Genomic DNA, 16,615 nt, shown 5'->3' on the forward strand with positions numbered 1-16,615 from the left:
TCCTATTTGGCACCACGGCTACCTGAAGGAGCTGAGCTGTCCTCCCTCACTGTCTCCACACTGTCGCTCTGTTTGTGTCTGTGTGCGCTCATCATCCCCTATCACATCCTCCTTGTCACCATCATCCACCTGTACATTACTATCTAACCTGCTGAAAGTGAGCTATCAGAGTTATGAAATGATGCTGTGCGCCCTGTACCTATCTCTTGTTGCAGATGAATGTGTCCCACAGGTTACGCCACATTTTCCTCACTGCTTCTTGGTGAAATGTTCCTTACTGTTATAATAGAAATAGTTCACCAAAGTTGCCAGTGGGCAAATGTTACCTCACTCCCCAGCAGGAGGATTTTGTCTGTCTTTGACACTGTCTGTTCAAACTAAATGAAAAGAAACATACTATTCTTTTATATTTGTTTTGTTTCTGCTGTACCAAACTCACACTGAACCTTGGCTCCTAAAGCAGGGTATGAACTTGACTTCAGTGTACCTTGACATCTCTATTCTGGCTTAGTAGACTGGGGCTTGTCAGCGCTCCCCCACAGCAAGAAAACCATTCTATGGCTTCACTGAGCTGAATTTCCTTCATAAACGCAGAGAGGTTCAGTCCAGCTGTGCAGCCACTATTATTACTAATCACTGCATTCTGTATTTTAACCGTAACCATGCATTTACAGCATAAGCTGCAAATGAAAATGACCTGGAAAATCAGTGTAGCACAACAGATTTCAGCCCTTTGTCTTCTATCAGATGGGCTAAAACAGCTGCGTAGTTGATTAAAGCTATTCAAGGCGCCCAGCAGGTGCATGCAGTAAAGGTGTCTAAAATGCCAAGATGAGGAATCTGTCCTTAGAGGTGATGGTAGCTCTGACGTCAGAAGGTTTTAGATATGTTCAGTGCTGTCGATGTGGCACTGTTCTTACCCTTCAAGATGATGTAACGGCATGAAAGGCAAAATCCAGGATGTCTTGTTTAAATCTCTGCAGCTGCAGAACGCTACACAGGCTGCATGTTATCAGAGTCTCGATCAGAACAGAGCACATCATCTACTGTACCACAGTAACAATAACTGTCTGATCCTGGAGCGCACATTTACTCTCCTCATCAGGTGTCTTTGTTGTTCGCAGGCAGGAGAGAAATAAAAGCTTCAGGGTATCAATATCAGACAGCTAGTACTCTGTTACTAGTTTGGGTTAAACCACTTTGCTACAGTTGGTTGTAAAGCTGAAACGATTAGTTGATTAACTAATTAGTTAATTACAACTGTGTTCATAATCGTAATAAAATCATGAGTTTTGCTACAGTTGTGGTGTGCTACTGTGATCGTGATCATTTGGTGTCATAAAGGAGGTCATAAAACTCAGTCAGTGCCGTCTCAGTCTGTTTCTCATCTTGATCCAATAAAATCAAACATTTTTAATATTATGGTAAGTTTTTAGTCCTGGTTCACGCAAATAGTGAAGTTCAATGATGCGAACATCGTCAACAACCAATAGCTGAGCTCTCTCTAGCACCAAACAGGAAGCAGCAAAGTGGGTAGACAGTTAACATGGAGGGGAGGCACAAGAACAAGCCTCTGTTACACAAATACAAGTTATTATTATGGATTATATTGATGCCAAATTGACAAGAGTACTGTCAACATATGACGCCTTTTATCTTGGGTTTCTAGAGATATGCATTTTTGCGGACATGTAAGTAATTTTCAATACGTCTTTTCAAAGTCTTCTGGTGTTCATGAAGCATTAAGTGATAGTAAACTGAACATCTTTGTAGTTTTAATTGTTCTGACATGACAATCAATTATTTCTTAATCAATTATGTATGGATCAAATGATTTATCAATAAATTGAGAGACTACTCTGAAAATTGATGATCAAAAAAGTTGGAGTAATGCCGGCTGGCTTTGTGCACCGTTGTTTGTTTGCAATAAAATATGAAGCCATGAGACAGAAAATCAAAGTCAGTCTTGAATAAGCTCTGCTGCAGCAGATAAACATGTTAGATGTGTTGTTTTTCTAAACATTCTGTTTAAAAAGGAGCTCCTTTTCATCATAGATTTTATTTTTTGAGTTTAATTTGTCTCTTTGTTGATGTTACAACGTAACGTGGGATGTTTTTTTGTGTGCAAGAAGGTTCTCACATGTTCTACAACTAGAAAATGTCCTATTTTCTACCTGCTCTGCCTCAAAGCACTGCTGCATGACAATTATTAAAGAAAACAATGCAGTCCTACTTCACTCTAAACAAAGCTTTCAACAACACTGAAAGTGGAATGAATTAAATACAACACAGCTTCATGGAGAGCAAGGATTTAGTTTATGAAAGAATTACCACCCCTAAAACAAACACATGGAACACATGAGCAGCGGCGCAGTGACATCTTAAAGTGTTTCCACAGAAGAGCAACACATGCGCCACATTGAGCAGGACGAGCGAGCAGAAAGGGTTAGCCTGCAGATCCCCCCACACAAGCAAAACACGGAGGCAGAAATCTGCCATAACACCTTCAATTTTTAAAAAGCAAAGACATCTGGATACACCACACAGAGAAATGCTCTTAGCTTTTCAGCAGAGCTAAAGAAAAGCTGCAGTAAAATACAGTCCAATTCCTGAAAGGACCTGAGGACTCCATTATTTAATATAGTTTCTTGACCAGGGATTTCTTTAACTTCTTCAGCCAGGGACCTAAACTTGACCACCACTGCACCACATAAGATCCTACAACAGTTGCTTTTCTTATCGATTGATGTGCAAATTATTCACACTAAGGATAGACCGATACATCGGCCGGCCGATATATCGGGCCGATATTTGAGTTTTTTACTTGTATCGGCATCGGCCGATACGCGCGTGGGTTCACGGATTTATTTTTCCTTGGCACTTTTTTTATTTGAAAATATGTGGTTAAGTTGAACAAAGCTGTTGAATCCTACTGTGTACAGTAGTTGTTGTTTTATTTATGCTTCAGCTTAAATATTTGTTTATTTTATAAAGACATTACTGGAAGATTTAAGAGCACTGAACTCTTTTTTTTATTTGAATGTATAATAATAATAATAATATTCTACCTGTTCTACCTCAACTTTCCATCTTGTTTTAGTATTTTTTACTGTTCAATAAATGTTTCTCATTTTAAACTTGAGACCTGTAATATTTTTTATAATTGTGTCATTTTTTTTTATGTAAATTGAGGGAGCAAAAGCAGTATCGGCCCCAAATATCGGCTCAAGAAAATCGGCAGTCCATAATCGGTCATTGGCTAAGGGTGATGGAAAAAAATCGGTATTGGCATCGGCCCTAAAAAATCCATACCGGTCTATCCCTAATTCACACAGTACAATTCAAAACTCATTCGCAACTGAGAAACAGCTCACATTAAAGATGATTGTACACTCTTAGAAATAAGGGTTCCATTAAAAAACATTTTCTTCCAAAGAAACCTTTTTCGAAGATGGAGTTCCTCAAGGACTACTGAAAGCATGAGTGACACAAGATTCTTGCCCTTAAATATTCAAATGTTTACTCGTGTTTCCAATAGTATTTTCAAATATAGATGCATCTGGAATCCCTTTAATTCATTTTACTTGTGTTACAAGTAAAATTACATTGCTACCTGCCTTGCGTCTCTGAGCTCTAGGCACCTGGCAAGCAGAAACCTCCCCACATCATTCACACTTTTTTCCCATTGTCCAATCCGATGATTTGAGAGACAGGCCTTCGGTGGTGGTCATGACAACAAGTTTACAGTTGGTAAACACTGAAGGAGAAACTGGTGGTAAAGGTTGCTGGATACCCAGAGCTATAAAACTTTACCCTCTGCCTGTCCATTTTAGTAACTAGTTCCTAAAGAATAAAAAAATAAAAAATAGGTAGGTAGTTTTAGCTAGCCATAATAAACAGTACGGAATGGTTAGGGTAAGGCAGGGACGGGATGGTTGCCTGGCAACAATAAAAAGGTGCAACATATTCAATTTTCTAAAAAAAAAAAAAAAAAAAAAAAAGGCAGTGCAGTGCGCCTCGCGTTTGCAACCTGCTTCTGGATATAACCCCTTACGTTGAGTTCTAGGTAGAACCCTCTGAAAGGGTTAACAATGGAAACTTAGAAACCAAAAAGGGGTCTCCTATGGACACAAGCTGAAGAACCCTGTATGATTCAGGTTGTCACTTTTATTTCTATGAGTGTACAGAGAATATTTACCTTTTTTTCCACTACTAATCACCAAAAATGTGATCAGTATGCTTGGATTACCTCGCTGTTGATTCACTAATTGATTCATCAACTACTTGTATAAGCTCATGAACCCACTGCGAACCTGTACCACACGCTACAACACCATATCCACCTATTCTGGATATTATAGAGCAACTTTTGCAGAAAAATAGCCGCTGACATTTAGGTGAGTGGCAGCTGCCCTCTCTTTCCTTTGCCTCTGACCTCAGGGCCATGTTTACACTGATTATTATCATTAATAGACTGAGCTGTATGCGGAGGAAAGATATGAGTCCAGCCACAAGCTACTTTACAATCAGTAAGGTTTTGACAATATAAAACCAAATATTAAATAATGAGTTTGACTAGTATGTGTGTGGTAAAAGGTCAGTTAATTTGTGGCTGGTAGCAGGTCCCAATCCTGTCTTCATAAATTTAAGTGATGTGGTGAATCTCTTGTTTTCATTTGGATCAATATCCGTGGTTTCCAACCATCCATTCATCCAGTTTCTACATGTGCTCATTCTGTTCAGGCTCCTGGGTACAGTGGTGATGGAGAACCTGGAGCGTTTCCCAGCATGCACTGGGCAAGAAACACCCTGAACAGATTGCCAGGTCTATCACAGTCAACCTAACCTGCATTTCTTGGTTTTAAAGGAGGACATCCATGTAAAAACAAGGAGAACACACTAACTAAACACTGAACACATTCTTGGACTGCCTTCAGAGTTTAAAATCTGTCATTCATGGACCTTAATTCTACCGCCATTGTCTTGCCAATCTCCCCACCACTACAAACAATTTAATCAACCGCTGCATTATAATCCTGGATATCCACAGTTTCAATCTATTTGCAGTGTTGTGTGTACAGCTTATCCTACTGTACACAGTGTCTAATTCTATACTGGGATACTACGATCACCATGCCTGTTATGTAAAATCCTCTCTACTTTTGTCTCCCCCTGTGCAGCATGATCATATAATCTGTTTTATTAACATTTTATCTGCCCTTTTACTGAGTCACCTATAGTGGCTGTAAACTGTAGCTGCCACCTTAAATCTCCTACTCCAGCGCTACATAGTGTCCCCTCAATCCTACACTGGTTTCAGGTGGAGTACAAAGAAGCATCTCTGCCAAACCTCTGCATCCCTCCAAGATTACATAACTTCCCTTGGCCCTTGAGCGGCGATGGCAGCGCTGTGATGGCACAGAGACATGCCCAGGTTGAACAGTGGTGTGTAAAATTGATGGCAGCACATCTGGAAATCTCTCAGCTATCAGTGTAAATACAGTGTGGTCACAGTTTTGTGTTTTTGCAGGCAGAGTACAGGCAGAGTACAGTGTACTACCAGCCTGCACAGTAGTAGTAAGACCACAGGAGGATACAAACTCTTTCTAGGTAAGTCTTGCATAAAATTCACACTCTCAAACCTGCTGATTATACCCACCACTACATATTAGCGTCCAAAACAAACCTCCCCTGGGTATTTAATGGTGACCTATGAACCCTGCAGCGATGCAGAGCAGTGACATACCAACACATCCCACACCAGTATCCAACCTCCTGACCTGCACCAAAGTGCATTCATAAATACCAGCACATCCTCCCTCCTCAGCATGTTTACAAATGCCATCCCACAGCAGCAGCACCAGCAACACAGCCTCTACAGTACTACTCCATCTACACCCCCAACCTGCCCTAAATGACTTGACCACTACACCCCACGTCACCCATTCACATCCACAGACCTTGGTCAGTTGTGCTATCTTCTTGCTCATCTTCAAATGCAGGTCTTGAGTGTATTCCAGCGTCAAACTCCCGTCGTAAAACATGCTGGACGTTGGAGAGGGGGTATATTTGGTGCTGCTAGTCGAGGTGTTGTACGGAGGCTGCCAGCCTGCCCCCGTCGCCATTTTCACGGGGAATAAGCCCAAGCGCGACGCTTTCAATTGCAATAAAATGGAGCAGCGGCTGCTACGCGTTAAATCCTCCCATTGTTGTGTTTGTGGTTAATCTTCCGTTTCAGCGACACGGAGAGAGAAAGATGGGGAGCAGGGACAGCGGGGCGCGAGACCGTGCCGTCGCACGCATCCGCAGACGGGCGCGAGCGCTCGGAAGGATGAGAGAGGCGGAGACGCGCGCCAGATGCTCAGCCAATGGCAGGTTCAATGGGCTGTAATGCAGCCCTCTATGACTTGTTCTTCTTATGTGGATGCTCAACTGTTTAATTACAGTCAGATAACAGCCGACATGCTGATGAACACGAGTGTGTCATGTTTTCAGCCTCAGCAGTATGGAGACAGATTTGTCTCAATATTATTTGTGTGAGGAGATCGACAGTCCCTGTGTCAATATGTGATCTGTTATAACAATAATAATGAAAAAAAAACTTCCACAATTATAAAATTAGTTTTGAAAAGTCAGAAATTGTTTTGCAAGTATAAAGTGGATCTGCAAATTCCCAAATACCACAAATAAAAAATATCTGTGAATTCATTTATTTAAAATTATTTAATATTTAATTCAAAATACTGTGAGTATCTTTTAGGAATTCATTTTTTATGCTTGTGAATTTGCACACTGAATCTATTTTTTTTTTCTTTTGATGGGATTTTTCAAATTTGCGTATTTGCAGATGTGTTTTATATTTGCAATATTTGCAATATTTTTGTGCATTTACATTTTTTTCATTTTTGTAAAAGTTTTTTTTTATATTTACAGATTACACATTCAACACAGATTGTCATCTCTTCGCACAATTAATATTTAGACAAATCTATCTCCATACACAAACCTTACAGCAATACCTTCGGATGTGAAGTTTAAAAAAAAAATCTTCTGTATAAATTTGTAGATATTACAGTTATTTTTGTGAATTATTGTGATAAAAATTGAGCCTTTTATAAAAGCAAGAACACTGTTTTATTTCAGTTTTATTATCAGTATTATCATATTTCATGTTATTGTCAGGTAATTTATTTGATTTGTTTTTAATTGTCTGATTTTATTTGCCTCCTTGCAGTCCTAAAATATTTGGATTGTGCTTCAACCTTGTAAATTTGCTTTGTATTTTTTTTTTTTTTTTTTAAAAAGTTCCGCATAAATAAGGTTTATTGTCGCTGTTGCTTTTATAAGAAGATAATGTTTGAACTGGAAAAAGGTTACAACATTTTGTGTACGTGTGGTATTACACAAGAAAATTAGCAAAAATTTTGCTAAACACTAACTAAACACTACACTGATTCTGAATGTCTGTAATTGATTTATTGTTTAAAATATAAAGTTATTTTCTCCTTTATTTAATTAACCAAGCAATATAACTGACAGTTATTTCAAAACTTACAAATAAACACGTTGCAATAAAAAATGAATATGTAGTTCAGGTAACAGCTATTAACGTAAAGGGGACTGCTGCTGGTCTCCATTCATACCTTACTGCATTACGTCACTCTGTGGATGCTGAAGCTGTGATTAATCCTGCACTGACATCTGCTGGTGATATTTATGAACTGCAAAATAATTATTAAAGGATCAGTTCACCCAATCAGCAAAAGACATAAAAAATAAAGAAAGGCCTTGCTGCATATTAAACATTGACATCAAACATGTTCGTACTTCTAGTGGTGTCTGGGCATGTTTTTGGTTTATAAGCAATATTTTTGATATCAGTCTCGGTTATTCGTGCCTCCACTGCAACATGATGGAGGTGAGTGGAGTTTGTGGTGCTCACAGTTATTTTTCCAAATGGGTTTTATCATATATATGATTTTTTCATATATTGTTTAGACCCAAATATCCTATTTCTGTGTGTCAATAAAGTAATAAACTAACTGTGTAATCCTCAAACACTGACAACCATTTTCTTTGGAACACTCTTTAAAGATAGGTTCTGTGTTTTTCAACCTGGCCCCTATTGTCCCAGGTTTTTCTGTCTAAGTGATAATGGGATAATGTTTTTTGAAACTGGTGAGTGAGTCAATGTTAATTTAAATGGAGTCTGGTGAGTTTGATGATGGTGATTGTTTCTGGTGAAACAGAAAGCATCTTACATTTTAACAAAAAGGTTTATCTGTAAGCATTTTTACATGATGTTTCCAGATACAACAATCATAGCCTGTCAGTGGTTAAAATAAGCACTTTTAGTGACAGAAATTGATAGTGCATATGCGTTGAGTGGTTACATTGCAGCCCCCGAGCCACTGCCAACTGCAGCATTCTCACTTTATACTGGACCAATTTCAAAAATTGTTATTCCCATTACTCACTTGGACACATAAACAGAGGAAAATGTAGAATATCACACTTACCTTTGACTCCAAAGAACTAGTCCCTATGGAAACTAAATGACTGCACAGGTGTACATGAGTCTTTATGTACATGTGTATCAAAGATAAGGTCATATACCCCCTCCTCAAAAGATACATTATAGCATTGCTACAAACTTGAGCCTCCAGGTTTGACAATTTTGCTTTATCAGTAGAAACTCCAGTTAGCTCCACAGACCAATCTATGACTTGTGTAACAGTTACAACTAATTTTACATCCCTTTGTGCCAAATTTGGGTCTAGACACTATTTAAAGTGCAGCACTGATGTCTCTGCTGAGTCCTGTTGAGTGCTTTGATCAAACAGCAGAATGCTTTCAGATGTGTTCACAGGATACAGCCTGCGATGTGACTTTCCATCCATTTGGCTTGATGCTAAATCAAATACATGTACTTCTGATGCCGCCAAATAACTCAAGATACCAGAACTTATATATCATCATAGATCCCTATGGTGAAAGGGTTAAAGTGTTAGTCCACCCAAATCACAAAAATGATACACTTTTTTTATTTATTGATAGTGTGCTATCCACCATTTCGGTTTTATGCGTTGAGGGTTTGAGACATAGGATCCTATTGTCCTGAAGACAGAAGCTTTTCCTGAGCATGTAAGTGCTGGCATGGTATAATTGGTGCCTTCTTCCTGACATTAACAGTGAGAAAAGGCCATTACCTGGGTGGTTGGGGTTCTTAATGCCTCTCCTGGCCTTATTTTGCTGTACCTGGTGCATTCATCTTTCAGGTAGAGCAGCGCCTACAGTGTGTTCAGCTGAATGAGCCACTCTTTGCAGGGTCTTGCGGTCTGATGCTTCCTTCCCTGCTCCTTCCCCAAGCCCACTATCATCTCCTAGTACAAGAGTAGGTTGTTGTCCTGACACCAGCGGGTCAGGTCCTCAACTTCCTTCATAACTGTGTCATCAGCGATCTTCATGATGGTGTAGACCTCAAAAGTAGCTTCACAGTCGTGCATAGGTGAAGATTTCAGTGGGGGCGCAGAGGTAATGTCCTCCTAAATATTAAGAATGTGTGCATTTGTATGCCCCAGTAGATAGAAGACATTTAAGCCAGAAATTGATTCAGAAAAGGCACATATCGGTGCAAGAAAATCCACCAAAATGCAGGATATTAAGTGTTTGAAACAAAGTTGAAACATAACCTATGCCTATGCAGTCGTGTGTGAACAGGGAGTATAGCAGGGGGCTCAAAATGCAGCCCTGGGGTGCTCCAGGGGTAAAGGATGAGGGTGGAAGAAGTATGTCTACCCACTCTCACCACTTGGAGTCTGCCTGTCAGGAAGTCAAGGGACCAAGTGCGCAGTCAGGTGTTTAATCCCAGCTCCTTGAGCTTTTTGACAAGCCTGGAGGGAACTATGGTGTGAAACGCTGAACTGCAGTCAATAAACAACAATCTGATATGGCTCCTCTTTCTTGTCTAGATGAGGTAGGGTGGTGTGGAGGAGGTGTGCTAAGGCGTCTGTGGTGCAGCACTGGATGAAGCTTGACAACAAATCAATGAATCAATCCACCCACGGGCTGACAAATGCTGCTTTTCTCAGACTAAATGGGGTCTCCTTTTTATTGTATCGCCATATTTTAGCTTAAAGTTGCACTTTTTTATGCCTAAGATTCTCTTTTATGTCTTTTTTTACATATTTAATGCACATTGTTGAAGGTGTTGATATCTACATTACCAAAAACTGCTTCTCTGTGACTGTTATGCACATAACAATAAAGAGTTTAAACTTTTGGGTGCAGCTGGAGGTGCAAATAAAGTCAATGACCAGGCAGAGTTTTCAAAAAGTGACATTTTGCATCACTGGAATTCTTTAATTTCCCTTCACTTCAGCTGTATGTCCTGTAGAGGGCGCTATTTCCTCACTAATACAACCCATGGCCTCCACTTGACATTAAAATATGATCACTGTTCATTCTTTCAACATCATGGCCACAGTGCAAGAATCCAGTTTTGTTATATCACGCTAGTAGTCATTATTTTCCCCAGCTACTGCACCCTGACCAACACCACTCCAGACCCCTTTCCTCCACCTTGCATCTCCTCACTTGATCGAGACTGTTCTGTTGCAATGCTTTAGTGAAGAGCTCACCACTTCCCAGGCGATGGCACTGCCAGGTGTGGACAGCTTAATTTAGCTTAGTTTTATCTGCAGACAGTAGCTCTGGGCTTTTCTTGCTCTCAGCATTGAGCCCGCTCAGCTAAAAGCAGTGATGTGCAGACACAAGCTTCAGTTCCTTGTTGACTCAACTGCTTTGTTTTCTTTCTTACTGACTCATAAATAAACAATAAACAACCAACTTTGCTCTTGGGTAGTTTACTGTATAACAGTGCACCAAACTATACGATGGTTATGTTTTGTGTGCAAAGGCTCAACAGCTGTAGTTTACATGCAGTAGAGGATGAAATAAACTGTTTCCCTTTGAGATGTTGTGAAGTTGAGGTCTACTTAACTTTCCACTGCTGGGAATAACAAGCCCATCAGGAATCCTGAGGCAGCCATAGTGCAGCTGAGTGTGAAAACATCTCCACCTTCAGAAAAAGCACCTCAGGATTTTCAGTTTGGATACAAATAAAGTGTTTTTCTAACCAATTTCTGTGCTTGAATGACTCCTGAAGGCTTGAAGCGACAGAGGTCTGCCTGTGTGAGATTAGTGTTCCCCTCCAGTTCACTTCACAGTGACAGCCTCAGCCTGTCCAGGCCACACCCAAAGGGCACATCTGTGGCATGAGGACATTTAATATGGACTTTACTAAGCTGTAAGCCACAACCAACACTGTTCCAGTTTGTCTGGATTCTGAGTGGGTTTAAGTATAGCATTGTTGGTTTTGTCTGTGGTTAGTGTTGTGGAGGAGCTAGGATGATATAACATAAGCCCTGTGTTTCCTTAGTTTCAGAGACCCAGCATAAGACACTAAACAACAAAACCATTTGTTTTTACCAGGTAGTTGCTGTGTTTCAAGCAGCTTTTTAGGCATACCAGTCACTGTTTTTCCTATGTCTGTTAAGCCCCCAAACATCTGTGTTTTTTAAGAGCCATCACTGTTTTCCCTGCAGCATTCTAGCCCCCAAACTTTGGGTGTTCTTTACAGACTCATTGCTCTTTTCCCAGCGGCTTTTCAGCCCCCAAACATGGGTGTTTTTTAGAGAGCAGTCGCTGTTTTTCTTACAGCCATTCAACCCCCAGATATCTGTGTTTTTTTAAGGACCATCACTGTTTTCCCTGCATCATTTTAGCCCCCAAACTTGGGTGTTTATACAGACCCATTGCTCTTTTTCCGGCAGCTTTTCAGCCCCCAAACATGGGTGTTTTTTAGAGAGCAGTCCCTGTTTTTCTTACAGCTGTTCAACCCCCAGATATCTGTGTTTTTTAAGGACCATCACTGTTTTCCCTGCATCATTTTAGCCCCCAAACTTGGGTGTTTTTACAGACCCATTGCTCTTTTCCCGGCAGCTTTTCAGCCTCCAAACACAGTTGATTTTTAGAAACCAGTCATTGTTTTTCCTACGGCTGTTCAGCCACCAAACATCTGTGTTTTTTAGGGACCATCACTGTTTTCCCTACAGGATTTTAGCCCCCAAACTTGGGTGTTTTTACAGACCCATTGCTTTTTTTCCCAGTGGCTTTTCAGCCCCTAAACATGGGTGATTTTCAGGGACCAGTTGTTGTTTTTCCTGTGGCTTTTCAGCCCTCAAAAGTGGGTGTTTGTTGGCGATCTGTCACTGTTTTTCTAGCAGGGATAGTGCCACAAAAAGCACCTGTTTTTTACCAGGACATTGCTGCTTTTCCATTGGGGACTGTGCCCCTTAAGTTGGGTATTTTAAACCAAGACGTGATCTTTTTCTAACCCTAAGCAAGTGGTTCTTATGCTTAAACTTTACGCAAAAGTGTCTTTGCTGTAGGAACAAGTCAGTTCACCGTTTCCATATACTTTAATACCACTTAAATTTAAACTGACAGAAAGAAGTCTCAAAGAAAAACACAAATTAATAAACTTTTTCCCTATAGCAAAGAGTTAACGAACAGATCCAGTTGCTGAGTTCACACAGAGCTTTTATAGGTTACAACAGGATGAAACAGCTTGTGTTAAATGAAGTGACAGTGGGAAACAGAGTCGAGCCACAAAACACATAACCTGTAACAAACAGAACAGCTGGGATCCTTGGAGATGAGATGGGATGACATATACTTAATTGTCTCCTTGGGGAAACTTATCTTGGGCTCAGCATCGCTGCATCACAGAGCAGTCATCTCCAGCAGCATCCTTACAGTTGTTCAATCAGTCATTCATATTTTTACAACTGTGGTTTCTACTGTAGGGGGTGTATTATCTTTATTAAAGGACATCCATCCATTTGTTATCTGTAGCTGTCTTTCTAGCTCATATTGGTAGAGAGGTGGGGTGCAACCTGGATAAGTCTCCAGTCTATCAGAGGGCATGTGAATTCCTCCCATGGAGATCACATTTATCACATGAGATCACGTGGGAAAACTCACATATGGACAGGAACATGGTGTTTTTGGATATTTCACATGTGTAATGAATGAATCAGTCCATCACAATATTTATTACAGCTCCACAGAGGAGATTTTTTTTGTCTTGGTGACACATTTTACAGCTTCAGGTGTGAAACATTGCAGACTGCTGGAGGTGTTAATTTGTAAGAAACACCCAAAATCAAGACAATATACCACTTTATTGAAATATGCATTCATCAGTACATCAAAGCATGAGAGGTGAGGAGAGACTGCTGGAATTTCAAATAGAGACACACAGAGGTGGATGCGCCGGTGGAGGAGACAGAAAAAAAGGAGAGAGCTAATGGAAAGAAAAGGAGAGAGAAAAGTGTCTGTGCACGAGAGGACGAGAGAAAGAGAGAGGGAAGGGGAGGAGGAGGAGGAGGAGAGGGGGATTGCATTGCAGTACACCCGTGCGTAAATGTGACCATCCTCACCGCGGTCCCTCCATCCATCCATCCATCCCTCCATCCCTTCCGTCCTCCCTCCTCCAGCCTCCAGCGGCTCCTCTCTCCTACTCTTCTGCGCGGTGGTCGGTGGTCAGATTCCGACCGTGGAGTCCCGGGTGTCTCGGCTCGGCGCCCTCCTCCAGGGGTTAGGAGGAGGGCCAGCCACCTCGTCCAGGTTCCTGCCGGGCTTCGTGAGCACCGACAGCCAAGGCTCCGAGCGGCGGGAGAGACGCGGCTCGACCCGCTCTCGGATGCCGGTGATGCGGGGTCTGATTGCGCCACAGAACACCTTCTTGGATACCATCGCCACTCGTTTCGATGGGACCCGTGAGTACATGTGAATTATCCCTAATCCCTTAATTTCATGGTGCGCAATGGAGGTTTCACGCAGTTTATATTTCACACATTAGTTTATAAACAATATTTAAACTCTGAAAATGCAAAGTCCTCCAAAAACCTGCAAAGTGCATAAAGAGGACTGTCGACTGTTGGAATCATGAACTGATAGTTTGATGAATGGATTATGATGAATGAAGCACAGACTAATGTTTAACATATTAAGAATTCATGAAGTGCCCACTTGGTCACCCAGAAGAATTAACCATTGTCTTCTGGTCCTACAGAGCCAGATGCAGAAAGGAATGACATAGGCTAGTTTGTCACTGAGTGCACAAAAATGTAAATGACTTTTTAAAATTTTCTTTTTCCTTTTTTACATTAGTGATAATTTACCCTTGACCAAAATATGCAACTGCAACTGAGAAGTGTCAGTCATTTCAAAAAGTTGTAGTTCATGTGGATTCAGTATGCTGTTAATTCAGTTACACTTCATTTATCATGGCTGGATTACCTGTTATGGGGTCCCAAATTAGCTGCCAGGCCCATAATAACCCCCCCAGCGACGTCTCCCACATGATGTGCAGTGTTTTTTGTGCTGGGTCAACTAAATTGCCCAATAAATCTTGGCATTGTGCATTTTTCCAAACCATACATTGGATGTGTTAAAACTTGATGGTTAACTTTTGGTTAGGCTGGGGCACATAAACAACCTGGTTATGGTTGGGAAAAGATCATGTTTCAGCGTAAAATACACTGTTGTTGGAACGCAATCCCCGCTGAAAACGTATTGATGTCTCTGTAAAACACAACTGTTTTTAATGACACTATCCCTGCAGGAAATGCAGTGCTGTCTCTGTAAAAACAACTGCTTTTTGTAGCTCCGTCACATCAGGAAATGCAACGTTGTCTTGGTAACAAACAGCCACTTTTGACAACACTATCCCAGCAGGAAATGCACCGTTGTCTCGGTAAAAAAAACAACCGCTTTTCGTGGCGCTATCTCAGCAGAAAATGCAGCGTTGTCTCAGTAAAAAACAACTGTTTTTCATGACCATATCCAAGCAGGAAATGCAACATTGTCTCGAAAAAAACCCAAATGCTTTCCGTGGCACTATCCTGGTAGGAAATGCAGCGTTGTCTCGGTAAAAAACAGCCGCTTTTCATAACACTATCCTGGCTGGAAACGCAGCAACATCTCAGCAAAAAAACAACTACTTTTCATGGCACTATCCCAGCAGGAAATGCAGGGGTGTCTCAGTAAAAACAATCGCTTTGTAGGACACTATCCTGGCAGGAAACACAGTGACATCTCAGCAAAAAACACAACTGCTTTTCGTGGCACTATCCCAGCAGAAAATGCTGCAACATCTCTGTAAAAAACAATTGCTTTTCATGGGATTCTTCTGGTGTCTTGGCTGGCTGGGTACGTTAAGCTGCTGTGTGGAAATGTGATTAAACACATTCCTTTGGGAATCTGCCAATATAAGCACAAAACTTTGCAATGAAAGTCCTGAAATTAGACTTTGATGCATGGGCCCTTTTAAAAAACAGACCCCAACATCAGGTAATGAAGCAGGACCCACCTAAGAGGCCCAGGGGTCAGCTGACACACTGTAGTGGCTTCCCAAACAAAGTTTAAATTGAATTCGCTCAAATCAGGTGAAACACCAAAGCAGTTACCCGGTTTGCCTGGCTGAAAATCCAGCCTTGCATACAGTACTGTGGATTGAAATTTATTGTTTTGTATTTAACACTGGGACGATATGAAGGAAACATTTCAAACTGTTACATCAGCTACCAAAGACAACATGGATCCATTCATCAAGTAAAGGTGGCACTATTTTAAAAACCTCAGAGGTTTAGTTTTTTAACTAAAATCATCACCATGACACATAATCCAACCTGTACTGTAATTATTATTCACCTGTTTTCATACACAACAACACAACCCCACACATCAGTCTACCCTACATATACAAAGCCCATGTAAATGGACACAGAAATCACTGTCAATCAATATGCAAACTGCAGTTATCATGTTTAACACTGTTACATAACACAGTCCTGAAGGCGCAAACTAACAGGCAGGACCGAGCAGCAGACAGACTGTGTGGATGAAGGATATACTGTACCAGGAATCAGAGTGGGATCTGTCTATTTTCTGAGCAGCAAATTAGATTACCGAGGCATTCCTGCTGCAAGGTGCTACATGATTACAGCGTGCTGTGTGGAAATCAGTCATTTTCAGTGGCATAGGTATTTGATGTGTCCTATGTGTCCCCTGAAGGCAATGTTTCACAAGATTGCATTTATTCAATTAGAATATTTCACTGGGTGTCAACAGTGATCGGCTTTTCTCTGATCTGACAGGGGAATAGATTTCACTCCTCTGTGTCTGATCAGTTCTTGCAGCTTCCACGTGCAGGGGATCTTCTCTTTTTGCTACACAAAATAACATTAACCTAATATTACCCATGAACTCAACAAATTAACTGACTTAATACAGTCCAACCCGACTGGTGGGCTTGTCTTGACTTTCTAGTGGTTACACAAGGATCAGATGGCACTGAGTAGCAACCCCCCACACTTTATATTCCAGGAGCGCCCCCCACAAGATTCTCCAAGGGACACAGCCCACAAAGCCCATCCTCAACGGGCAAACTCCCACGAGCCCTCCGCTATGTATCATCACAAGTTCAAAGAGCTGGTCCACTAGATCGCAACCAGGACTGAGTACACATTTTGAATCTGCTTTTTTT

At 41.0% G+C, this 16,615-nt stretch overlaps 2 protein-coding genes across 4 annotated transcripts in view; one reads left to right on the forward strand and one right to left on the reverse strand.

The window, feature by feature from the left end:
• fam184aa (family with sequence similarity 184 member Aa) overlaps positions 1-6,325 on the reverse strand; it is a 67,835-nt gene extending 61,510 nt beyond the window's left edge. For 2 of the 3 annotated variants that reach the window (XM_033624386.2, XM_078165997.1), the window contains exon 1: positions 5,961-6,325. In XM_033624386.2, coding sequence (XP_033480277.1) covers positions 5,961-6,125 — 165 coding nt within the window. In that variant the 5' untranslated portion in view covers positions 6,126-6,325. The remainder of the gene's footprint in view (positions 1-5,960) is intronic. The other variant, XM_078165998.1, reaches the window with a different exon arrangement.
• A 7,084-nt stretch (positions 6,326-13,409) lies between these two features.
• LOC117254755 (voltage-gated delayed rectifier potassium channel KCNH8-like) overlaps positions 13,410-16,615 on the forward strand; it is a 35,560-nt gene continuing 32,354 nt past the window's right edge. Inside the window, exon 1 of the mRNA XM_033623152.2 lies at positions 13,410-13,844. Coding sequence (XP_033479043.2) covers positions 13,769-13,844 — 76 coding nt within the window. The 5' untranslated portion in view covers positions 13,410-13,768. The remainder of the gene's footprint in view (positions 13,845-16,615) is intronic.

The sequence above is a fragment of the Epinephelus lanceolatus genome, chromosome 24 (assembly GCF_041903045.1).
Source record: "Epinephelus lanceolatus isolate andai-2023 chromosome 24, ASM4190304v1, whole genome shotgun sequence".
NCBI classification, from domain to species: Eukaryota; Metazoa; Chordata; class Actinopteri; order Perciformes; family Serranidae; genus Epinephelus; species Epinephelus lanceolatus.